The 11,663-nt window shown below is 53.0% G+C and overlaps 1 protein-coding gene across 1 annotated transcript; it reads left to right on the forward strand.

Moving 5' to 3' along the window:
• The first annotated feature begins 954 nt into the window (after window positions 1–954).
• On the forward strand, window positions 955–10,371 carry GLA (galactosidase alpha). The gene is made up of 7 exons (XM_086756370.1): window positions 955–1,124; window positions 1,413–1,587; window positions 1,799–1,976; window positions 3,453–3,544; window positions 7,974–8,135; window positions 8,756–8,953; window positions 9,165–10,371. The coding sequence occupies exons 1-7, from the start codon at window positions 955–957 to the stop codon at window positions 9,426–9,428; spliced, it is 1,239 nt and encodes a 412-aa protein (XP_086612496.1). The 3' UTR covers window positions 9,429–10,371.
• The last annotated feature ends 1,292 nt before the right edge of the window (window positions 10,372–11,663 follow it).

The raw sequence follows: 11,663 nt of genomic DNA on the forward strand, positions 1-11,663 counted from the left end.
CCGTGCGCCCAGCGCTGCAATAAAGAAGTGCCTGCTTCTTAACTTCTCATTGCTGTTAAGGAGTTTTATTCCGGATTTCGGTAACAAGCTGACTTGCAAATAAAAAAATACTTTGCTCCGGTGACTTTGTCCTCTGCAAATTATTCATGGTGAGTGGTTGCTTCTCACAACTCTGATACTTGGATCCCCACAAGAAAGAGAGCCAGGCTCTGCAGAGACCCCATTCCCATTCCTTACCTCCCAGCCTGCAGTATCATAAACACCTTGAGCTCACGGTAATGACCCTGCCAGCTCCTCTGCACAGCCAAGGCACCCAAGAGCCCTGCACCCCAAACTCCCCACACAGCCAGGACAGGTGGGCTGCAAGATGCTCTCTGAAGAAATGTTGTAACACCAAATTCCTCCATTGATGCTGGCACGGTCAAGAAGTGTTAGTGGTCACGGTAAAAGGCAAGGCGGGGCATACGAACTCAGTACTGTATCTCAGAGGGGTGAAGGAACCCAGGCGGGTTAGGAGGGTAGTGCTGACGGAGGAGGAAAGAGAACAGGGGGAAGGCAGCGATCCGAGAAGGAGCACGCCAGAGCACGGGCCGCGCTGCGGAAGGACTGGGCTCGGCAGCAGGAAGGCGGCGCCTGCACAGATTCCCACCCCAGGCGCAGACCCCCGGCACCTCACGGGGCCCTCGGTAAAGCCGGGGGAGACCGGCCCCGCGCGCGCGGCCTCCGGCAGCCCCCAAACCGGCAGCCCCGGCCAAGCCCCAACGCGACCCCGCCCCCGCTGCCGCGTGCTCTTCCGCCTCGCTCACGTGACCACGTCTCCCACGCGACCGTCCGATGCGGGGGCGGGCCGCGCTGCACGGCCGCTACCCGCTATTGGCGGAGGGATGGCGGGCGGCGCGCCGCAATTGGCCGGCCCGCCCGCCCGCCCGCCGTCGCGCCGGCTCGTCAGTGGCCATGGCGGAGGCGCGGCGGGTGCTGCGCTGGGCTCTGGTGGCGGCGGCGGCGCTGGCGGCGGCGCTGGCGCTGGACAACGGGCTGGCGCGGACGCCGCCGATGGGCTGGCTGCACTGGGAGCGCTTCCTCTGCGGCATCGACTGCGTCACCGACCCGCGCCGCTGCGTCAGGTACCGTGGGGGTGGAGGGTGCTGGCCCTGGCCGTGCGAGGGCCTGGGGTGGCCGGCCCGGTGTGATGCTCTGCGGCCCTGTCCCCTGACACCCGGTGAGCCTTCCCCGTGGAGGGCAGAGAGCCAGGCTCGCCCCCGTGCCGAGGCCTTCCCCGCGCTTTTCTGCCGTTTGCCTGCTGGTCGCTGCCCAGCCCTCAGCGGAAGGGCAGCACGGTTACTGTGTCGGTATTAGATATCGGGCTGCCACGTCCTCCGCTTTTTTTCCTGGTCGTGCTGCCTGCCGTCTAGCGAGTGGCTCTTCATGGAGATGGCCGACGTGATGGTTGCCGACGGCTGGAGGGATGCAGGCTACGAGTTCATCTGCATTGACGACTGCTGGATGGCCCCGACGCGGGACGAACATGGCAGGCTGCAGGCTGACCCAGAACGGTTCCCCAGCGGGATCCGCAAGCTGGCCAACTATGTGAGTGCCACGGCATAGAGCAGTGACGGCAGTCGGGGACCAGACCTGCAGACTCACTGGGAGCAGGGGAGGAGAGGGAAGGACAGGCAGGGAACAGCTGTGTAGCTGCCGAGCGAAGGCCCTGCCTGCCAGTGTGGTTTTGCTTCCCTTACCGGCCCAGCTCCGCTTCCACCTGCCCCATCCCCAGTTCTCTCTCTGTCTGCAAACACAGGTCCACTCCAAGGGGCTGAAGCTGGGAATCTACAGCGACGTCGGTAACAAGACGTGTGCTGGCTTCCCTGGCAGTTACAACCACTATGACCTGGATGCCCAAACATTCGCCTCCTGGGGTGTGGACCTGCTAAAGTTTGATGGCTGCAATTCTGGCACACTGGACCTGCTGGCAGAAGGTAGGCATGGGCTCAAGGCAGCACTGCGCCACGTGGTCAGAATAATTCTGCAAGCAGCAGCAATTCTAGGCTGAGGGAGTTTCTTTTCCTTGAGCATACTCATTTTGGTTACAAAAGCAAGTACCCTAAGGTAGTGAGTGTTGCTGACCCAAGTGTTTTTTCCCTGTTCAGCCTCCTGGAGCTTTCACTGGTGTGCACAGCTTGAAAAAGCAGCTTTCTCACACCAGAGACCACATCATGCTGAGCATGGAAACATCAACTGTACACTCTGGGGGCTCTCTGTGCAGGCTGCTGCCTCAGCTTGTAATGCAGCAGAGGCTTTGCCCTCCTGCAGTGCCTTTACTGGAGAGCTCAAAGCGTGTTTCACACACTTAACCCTTAATCCCTTTGGTGAGGTCATGTCAACGCAGATCAGCTTGAAGATAGAACAGCTTGTGTCAGCTCTAAAAAGGACAGTTTTCAGGCCTTTTAGCAGAAAAAAAAATGAAGGGAATTCTGGCATTAAAATCCTGCTGGGGTTTTCATTTTAACACACACCAGTGTGTTAAAATGAATATATCCCAGTTGAGAAGTTATTTGCACACAGGCTGGCAAGTCATCAGCTGAAAACTCAGTAGCTCACTGTGCTGAGGGGCTTGGCTACAGACTCTCTGCAAGCACAAGCAAATTGTAGTGCCACTGGAGCAGATCTGTGGGAACAACGATGCAACTCGGAAGGCGGTTTTCTCTTGACTGGGTTCTTGCTGCTGGCACAGTCAGCACCATGGTCTTTGGCAGCAGGAGCCCTGCAGATAGTCCTGGCTCTGCCTGGCAGGGAGAACCTGCCCATGTGACATATCAAAGCCAGTTGATGGGGCACATGCCAGCTGCCTCAGCCAGGAGCACAGCTCGGCACCATAAGTGACAGCTGAGCTCAAAGTTCTTGTTCGATCATATGTGTAACCCAGATACAATCCAGTTGTATTAAGGCAGTTCCAGGAGAGAAAGCAAACTTTTTGTTCCCTTTCTGCTGATTAAAAGAGACTTAACAGGGCTGTCTGGGGACAAGGACAGGAAAAAGCTTTTGCATTCCTGTCCAGTCCATATGGCACAAATGGACTCCTGCAACGCTATCCAGCGAAGCTGTACACAGCAGCTTGATAGATATCAACTTGGATTTCCCAAGTATCTAAAGGAAAAAATGCCACACAGCAAAACCACAGTGTCCTCCTATGGCTATATGCACAAAGAGATCAGCAGTCTCAGAGAAAAAAGCCTGCCCATGACCTGTAGCAAAGCTGTGAAGAAGCTCACCTGTCCTTGGGAGGCAGGAGTCTGGCCGCAGGCTATAAGCTCCCCTTGAAGTGTTTCAGCTGTAATAATGTGTTCAGCCTTGATTTTGCAAGAGTTGAACTGAAACTTGAACCTGTGATATTGGATTAATTCCTCTGTTTGACCAAGGAGATTGTGTAACATCTGTCTGTCCTCTTCCTTTAGGTTACAGGCGCATGTCCCTGGCCCTGAACAAGACTGGAAGGAGCATTGTGTACTCCTGTGAGTGGCCTTTCTACCTGAGGCCTGTGCAGCAGGTAAGGAGCGTTTCTCAGGGCCTACCCTGGGGCTGAAAGTGGAAAGAACAGAAAAACATTAAGACTGCAAAACAGCCTCGCAAGAAACTTGCTGTTCTCTGGTCTGATAGAGAACAAGACTGTAAGGTGGAGGAAAACCACTTTTTCCTCTAGAGCCCTGAAGTATACCTGAGGCAAGTCATTACTCTGCTGAAAATAATTCAGTAGGATCCTGCAGCATGCAGGCACAGCCCAGCTGGAGCATGCCAAAGAATACAGTAGCATCCATCTGCTTTGCATCTCCAGGGAACCAAGCAACAAAACATTGGCAATGCAGACACACAATGAGAGGATAGTTTGGTGTGATTCCTCCTGAACAGAGTCAGCCTTACAGTCACCTCCAGGGACCAGGAGAGAAACTTTAGGACAGCCTGTTTAATTGTTTACTGATAGATTTCTGCCAGCCCAGGTTCCATGTTGCTCTCCACCCATAGCTGGCTTCCCCTGTGCCAGCACAACTGGATGCTGCCATTCCCTCCTACTGGGAGTTAAATGCATTAGTCACCAAAGGGTGTAAACCCAAGAAATGGCAGTAATTACTGGGACATCACAGTTTACTGAAGGTGTGATGGGGCCATCATGGGGATTAAAATAGCACTCAAAGGAATTTTCTAACAGAGCTAGGTGGCCATAACTGTTTTCCCAAGGGAAGCAGTAGTGTTAGAATCATAGAATGGTTAGGGTTGGAAGGGACCTTCAAAGGTCATCTAGTCCAACCCCCCTGCAAGGAGCAGGGACATCCCTGACTAGATCAGGTTGCTCAGAGCCTCATCCAGCCTGGCCTTGAACGTTTCCAGGGATGGGACTTCCACCACCTTTCTGGGGAACCTGTTCCAGTGTTCTACAACCCTCATTGTAAAAAATTTTTTCCTAATTTCCAATCTAAATCTACCCCCCACTATTTAAAAACCATTACTCCTTGTCCTATTGCAACAGGCCCTACTAAACAGCCTTTCCCCATCTTTCCTGTAGGCCCCCTTGAGGTACTGGAAGACCGCTATCAGGTCTCCCCGGAGCCTCCTCTTCTGCAGGCTGAACAGCCCCAACTCTCTCAGCCTGTCCTCATAAGAGAGGTGCTCCAGCCCTTTTATCATCTTCGTGGCCCTCCTCTGGGCCTTCTCCAACTGGTCCATGTCCTTCTTGTGTTGGGGGCTCCAGAACTGGACACAGTACTCCAGGTGGGGTCTCACCAGGGCAGAGTAGAGGGGCAGAATCACCTCCCTCGACCTGCTGGGCACGCTCCTCTTGATGCAGCCCAGGATGCAGTTGGCCTTCTGGGCCGCAAGAGCGCATTGCCTGCTCATGTTAAGCTTCTCGTCCACCAGCACTCCCAAGTCCTTCTCCTCAGGGCTGCTCTCAATCCATTCTCTGCCCAGCCTGTCTTTGTGCCTGGGATTGCCATGACCCAGGTGCAGGACCTTGCACTTGGCCTGGTTGAACTTCATGAGGCTGGCACAGGCCCACCTCTCCAGCCTATCAAGGTCCCTCTGGATGGCATCCCTCCCTTCCAGCGTGGTGTCATCGGCAAACTTGCTGAGGGTGCACTCTATCCCACTGTCCATGTCGCCGACAAAGATGCTGAGCAGGGCTGGGCACAACACGGACCCCTGAGGGACGCCACTCGTGACCAGTCTCCACATGGACATTGAGCCGTTGACCACCACTCTCTGAGTGCGGCCATCCAGCCAACTCCTTATCCACCGAGTGGTCCGTCCATCAAACCCATGTCTCTCTAGTTTAGAGAGAAGGATGTCGTGCGGGACAGTGCCAAAAGCTTTGCACAAGTCCAGGTAGATGATGTCTGTTGCTTGTCCCTTGTCCACCAATGCCGTCACCCTGTCACAGAAGGCCACCAAATTGGTCAAGCACGATTTGCCCTGGTGAAGCCATGTTGGCTGTCACCAACCACCTCCTTGCTCTCCATGTGCCTTAGCATGGTTTCCAGGAGAATCTGCTCCATGACCTTGCCAGGCACAGAGGTGAGGCTGACCGGCCTGTAGTTACCCGGGTCTTCCTTGTTCCCCTTTTTAAAAATTGGGGTTATGTTCCCTCTCTTCCAGTCATCGGGGACCTCACCAGACCACCACGACTTCTCAAATATGATGGCCAGTGGCTTGGCAACTTCATCCGCCAGTTCCCTCCGGACCCGCGGATGGATCTTGTCAGGTCCCATGGACTTGTGCACCTTTAGGTTCCTCAGATGATCCCGAACCTGTTCTTCCAGTACAGTGGGCGGTTCTTCATCCTCGCAGTCCCTGCTTGTGCCTTCTACAGCTTGGGTGGTGGGACAGGAACTCTTGTCGGTGAAGACTGAGGCAAAAAAGTCATTGAGTACCTCAGCCTTCTCCGTGTCCTGGGTAACCAGGACACCACTTCCTTTCCGGAGGAGGCCTACATTTTCCCTGGACTTTTTTTTGTCCTCTACGTACCTATAAAAGCTCTTCTTGTTGCATTTTATATCCCTGGCCAGATTCAGTTCTGCCAGGGCTTTGGCCTTCCTTACCTTATCCCTGGCTACTCACAAAGCCTCTTTGTAGACCTCCCAGGCTACCTGTCTCTGCTTCCACCCTCTATAGGCTTCCTTTTTTTACTTTCAGTTGGTCCAGGAGCTCCTTGCGTATCCATGCAGGCCTCCTGGCCTTTTTGCCCGACTTGTTCTTCATCGGGATGCACCTCTGCTGAGCTTGGAGGAGGTGCTCCTTGAATATAAACCAACTTTCCTGGGCCCCTCTTCCCTCCAGGGCCGCTTCCCATGGCACTTGGCCCATCAGATCTCTGAAGAGGCCGAAGTCTGCCCTCTTGAAGTCTAGGGCAGAGAGCTTGCCATGTAGTTTCCTCACTGTCCCATGGATCTTGAACTCCGCCATGTCATGGTCGCTGCAGCCAAGGCTGTCCTTTAGTTTCACATCCCCCACCAGCCCCTCCCTGTTGGTGAGCACAAGGTCGAGCATGGCACCCCTCCTTGTCGGCTCCTCTATCGCCTGCAGGAGGAAGTTGTCATCCACGCATTCCAGGAACCTCCTGGACTGCCTGTGCCCTGCCGTGTTGTCTCTCCAACAGATGTCAGGGTGGTTGAAGTCCCCCATGAGGACCAGGGCCTGTGACTGTGAGGCTGCTCCTATCTGCCTATAGAGTGCTTTGTCTGCTCTGTCTTCCTGGCCAGGCAGCCTGTAACAGACCCGCACCTTAAGGTCCCCTGTCCGTCCCCATCCTCTAATCTTGACCCATAAGCTCTCTGTCAGCTCCTCCTCCATCCCCAGGCGGAGCTCCACACACTCCAGCTGGTTGCTGACGTAGAGAGCGACACCCCCTCCTCGTCTCCCCTTCCTGTCTTTTCTAAAAAGCCTATACCCCTCCATGTTGATGCTCCAGTCGTATGTGTCATCCCACCACGTCTCCGTGATGCCAACGAGGTCGTAGCCCTGCTCGTGTGCACGCATCTCCAGCTCTTCCTGTTTATTCCCCATGCTGCGTGCATTGGTATAGAGACGCTTCAGCTGGGCCCCGACAAAGCCAACTTGCTGGCTGGAGTGACAGGGGTGCTATTGGATCGCAGTTTAGGTTCATTTGCACTTATCTGTGATCCTTCCTCAGCTTCTGGACCCTCAGTGCTGGCTCTGGCACCATGCTGACAGCAGTGGGCTGAACTGTGCTCCCCCTCCCCCAGCAACACTAGTTTAAAGCCCTCCGGACGAGCCTGGCAAGTCTTTGTCCAACCACATTCTTCCCCCTCTTGGTTAGGTGCCATCCACCCCTAGCAGCCTGGGCTTCTCAAAGCACGCCCCATGATCTAGATACCCAAAGCCCTGGCTGTAGCACCACTCCCTGAGCCACGAGTTAACCTGCCAGATACGTCTGGCCCTTTCAGGTCCCTGCCCTTCAACCGGGAGGATTGATGAGAAGACCACCTGCGCCCCAGAGCCTTTGACTGTTGAACCCAGAGCCCTGAAATCCCTTTTGATGTTTCTCAGGCTGCTGCCGGCTGTGTCGCTGGCCCCCACATGAAACACCAGCAGTGGATAATAGTCTGTGGGCCGTATGAGGCTAGGTAGTCTCTCGATGACATCCCTGATACGAGCCCCTGGGAGACAGCATACCTCCCGAGAGACCGCATCGGGGCGGCAGATGGGTGCCTCCATACCTGTCAGGAGGGAGTCACCCACTACCACCACTCGTCTCTTTTTCTTGTTGTCTGGAGTGTGGCAGACTGGCGTTACTGGGCACGAGGCATCCTAGGGAACCAACATGCACTAGATCATGCAGAAGGCTTGTGATGCAAGGTGTTATCATAGTCCTCCCCCAGATTATCTCTGATCTAGTATAGCCTTGTGTATAATCTTGTTCTTGTACAGTCAGACTCTCTGGCTGATCACATTCATTGTTTTGGCAGCCCAATTACACAGAGATCAAACAGTACTGCAATCACTGGAGAAACTTTTTTGATGTGTATGATTCCTGGAGCAGTATCAAGAGTATCTTGGACTGGACAGCACTTCACCAGGACAGCATTGTGAAGATAGCTGGGCCAGGGGGCTGGAATGATCCTGACATGGCAAGTAGAGCAATGCCCACCCCCCTTGCAGCACCAGCAAAAAATCCTTTCCTCAGCTGTAGGCTAAGAAGGATGGGGAGGGAGAGAATTGGGGGAGAAACACTGAGGGGAAGGGCTCTGATGGGGCCCTAGGATCATGAACTTAATGAGAGGGTCCCTGGCTGGAAAGGGAAAGAGAACTGCAGAAAGAAACAGCTATAGACAGAGCCAAGGAAGCGCTGTCTCTGTGCAACGCAGCCTCTGCCAGTAGTGCCAGTTCAGAACACAGGCGTGGCAACCAGAGACAGTCTCCCAAGCGCTGATCTCCCACCAGAGGGAAAAACCCTGGATGCCAGCATTACAACAAAGAAATAGCTACATCCAAAAGCAGATTCTTAAATGCTGCCTAGCCAGTTAAGGATCCTTCTTTACCTCCACCAGTGGTTCATCCTAAATTGCCACACGAGTCATGCCTTGCCTTTCCCAACCAGCTGGTCCTCCTCCTGGCACTCAACCTATCTAACCAGTCCCTAAATAGGGTTCCCACCCTCAGTATCCTGTCATTTACTGATGCTCAGGTTGGTAGCCCAGTTTCTCCTCAGCAGGCAGTGTTACCAGGCATTTTTGTTTTCCTGTCACAGCTGGTGATTGGAAACTTTGGGCTGAGCTGGGACCAGGCAGTTACTCAGATGGCAATGTGGGCTATTATGGCAGCTCCCCTCTTCATGTCCAACGACCTGCGGCACATTAGTCCTGAGGCCAAGTGGCTGCTCCAGAACAAAGAGGTGATTGCCATCAACCAGGATCCCCTCGGCAAGCAGGGATACCAAATCACCAAGGTACAGTAGGACCGGGCTGGGGGTGCGGTGTGGGGGCACAGGCAGCCAGCCTCTTCAGAAACGGGACACAGGGTATAGAAGTGCACAGGGTTTGGGAACAGGAGCCCAGTGGAGCCCACTTGTTCCTGAAGCCTGCTTAAACAGACAGGCATAAAAACCATCAGTTCTACCTCCTCTAAGGTAAGCCTTGGGTTTATTTTTTCCTTGGTAGGACAAGAACTTTGAGCTGTGGGAGCGGCCCTTGTCTGGCCAAGCCTACGCTGTGGCGGTGCTGAACCAGCAGGAGATTGGGGGACCCCGGAACTTCACCTTCTCCCTTACCTTCCTCGGCAATGGGCTGGCCTGCAACCCAGTGTGCTCCGTCCGGCAGATCCTACCAGCCAGCAGGGACTGGGGGGTTTACAGCTGGGTCTCATCCCTGAGTGTGGAGGTGAACCCAACAGGTACTGTGCTGCTGAAAGTACTGGTGCTATAGAAGGCACAAAGAGTTTTTCTGTAAGCCTTGGACTCCGTCTAAACTTCTTGTGACAAGAAGCCTGTCTCCTTCCTCCAAGTGGAGTGCCTTTGTTCTCTCCTCAGGCATTTACTACTCAAGTCCTTCTAGATGGACTTGAACCTTCAGCCTAAAGTGATAAATACCCACCACTCCATCACCAAGAGGTAACAGAGAAAGGGGTGCTGCTTTTCTTCCATTGACCCTTTCTGTGGCATCTCACCTAACTCCAAGGGGCTATAAGGGCCCCAGCAGGCCAGCAACTCCTGTTAAAACTCACTGCCACTACCAGCCAAAGAAATGCAAAGGATACATGCAGCATCTTACAGCTCTTCTTGGGCATTTCTGGGACAATAGGGAAACACACCCTGGCTGCCTTGCCCTTGCTCTGCTAGGCCAGGGTACACAGTCCAAGAACAAGAAAAGCTGCTCCTACCCCCACTGAAGAAACCCAATACTCTCCTCGAAGCGTGGACATCTATTTCCACCTTCTGACAACTCAAGGACTGGCCTAAATCACTGCACTTCTTAGCAACTGCTTCCTTGACAGCTGCCTGCTTAGTATAAATGTGATTAAGTATCATGCCTTAGGACTTAACTTTTGATGGTTTCTTTTTTTCCCAGAAGTCTTCCTCAACAGTGCCTGTCACTTCCCTTTAGATGACAATTCCCTCTCCACCATTCATGAGGCCACTGGGGTCCCCTTCCTCAGTGAGCTGCCCTCCTGCTTCCTTTCCACTACTGGCAGCAGCCTTTAGGTTGAATAACACAGGTCCTTCTGAGACAGGAGATGAATACTTAATCACTTATGCAATCATCATGTACAAGTATGTTCTCTTCTGACTACTACATAATCAGGGTATCTTGATTTGTTCTTATTTCTGTGATTAAGCACTTTGATTAAAATGTCCCTTGAAAACCCTAAGCTTTTTCTTAGTTCCACTGTACAGAAGTACAGCATGATGTCTGAAATTAGATCAGGTTTTAGAAAACAGACCAGTTTGTTCCAGTCACCAAGTTCTTGTGAAATTTGTCACCGTTACTACAAACAGCGCTCAGTAAAGCTGACACTGTGTAGCCATACATTCCATCTCACAGGCAGAGGCCAAAGCCACTGCTGCTAACAGCTTAAGCAGCAGTTTGAAAACACCAATCCCACAAGCAAAAATACAAATTCTGTACTGCTCAGTAACTGAGCATTCTCAGTCCCTATGAAGATGTAAAGAGACATTTCTACATCGTCCAGCTCTATTTCCACTATAAGAAAGTTACTCTTAAGAGAGCTCCGCATTGCATTCCCAGCAGCTGGTGACAGTGGACTTCCTACTCACAGGAACCATACTGCTGCCTCAAGTGGATGATCAGTGTCAGAGCCCAAGGTAGGCTGTCTTGTACCACGCTCTCAGTAGTTGCCCATCAGTCACTGCTCATCTGAAACTTCAGTGCTGTGCTTGGGCTTTTTTTTTTTTTTTAAAAGGCAAATTCTAAGAAGTGCCAACAGCAGTCAGACACAGGGGACAAGCAGCCGAGGCATGTCACATCATCACTTTCAGTGCGACAGCATGCAGCTGGGGGAACCACGGACATCCCTCTTGTGTCTCCAACCTACCATAGCATTCACAGCCACTGCACACACTGCATAGCTGAGCCGCAGCACGTAATCACCACCTAATGGTGCTGGTGACGCTTCATCAGATCAGGTACTAAACCCACTAGCTGCTCCAGGGCCTTTGGTCATGTATTGCCTCTTAGGGCAGTACAACAGCTCCCTGTTTGTAAAGGGTGGCCTACAGCCAAGTGCAGGGGCTGTTCAAGGGAGATGGATTACTCTGGTCCCTACTGTGTTGAAACCATTGCTGGGTGCAAGGAGTCTCACCTGCCTCTCCTCTCAGGTAAGGGCTTGGAGAGGAAAAAGGCCTACTCAGGCAGCTCTGCTGCTTTTTTTTCAATCACTACTTCATCTACCAACAATTCAAATTCACCACAGCATTCCTGAAATGGAACCACTATAACAGACACATAGAATCATAGAATGGTTAGGGTTGGAAGGGACCTTCAAAGGTCATCTAGTCCAACCCCCCTGCAAGGAGCAGGGACATCCCTGTCAGGTTGCTCAGACATGAACTGTTTTAAATGAAACAAGGTGTAGAAGTTTAGAGCAGGCTCTTTTGAAGACTGCCTTCTACCATGGAAGCTCATAAATAAGCAGCAGCACAA

The sequence above is a fragment of the Chlamydotis macqueenii genome, chromosome 11, assembly GCF_036417535.1.
Source record: "Chlamydotis macqueenii isolate bChlMac1 chromosome 11, bChlMac1.mat, whole genome shotgun sequence".
In the NCBI taxonomy this organism is placed as follows: domain Eukaryota; kingdom Metazoa; phylum Chordata; class Aves; order Otidiformes; family Otididae; genus Chlamydotis; species Chlamydotis macqueenii.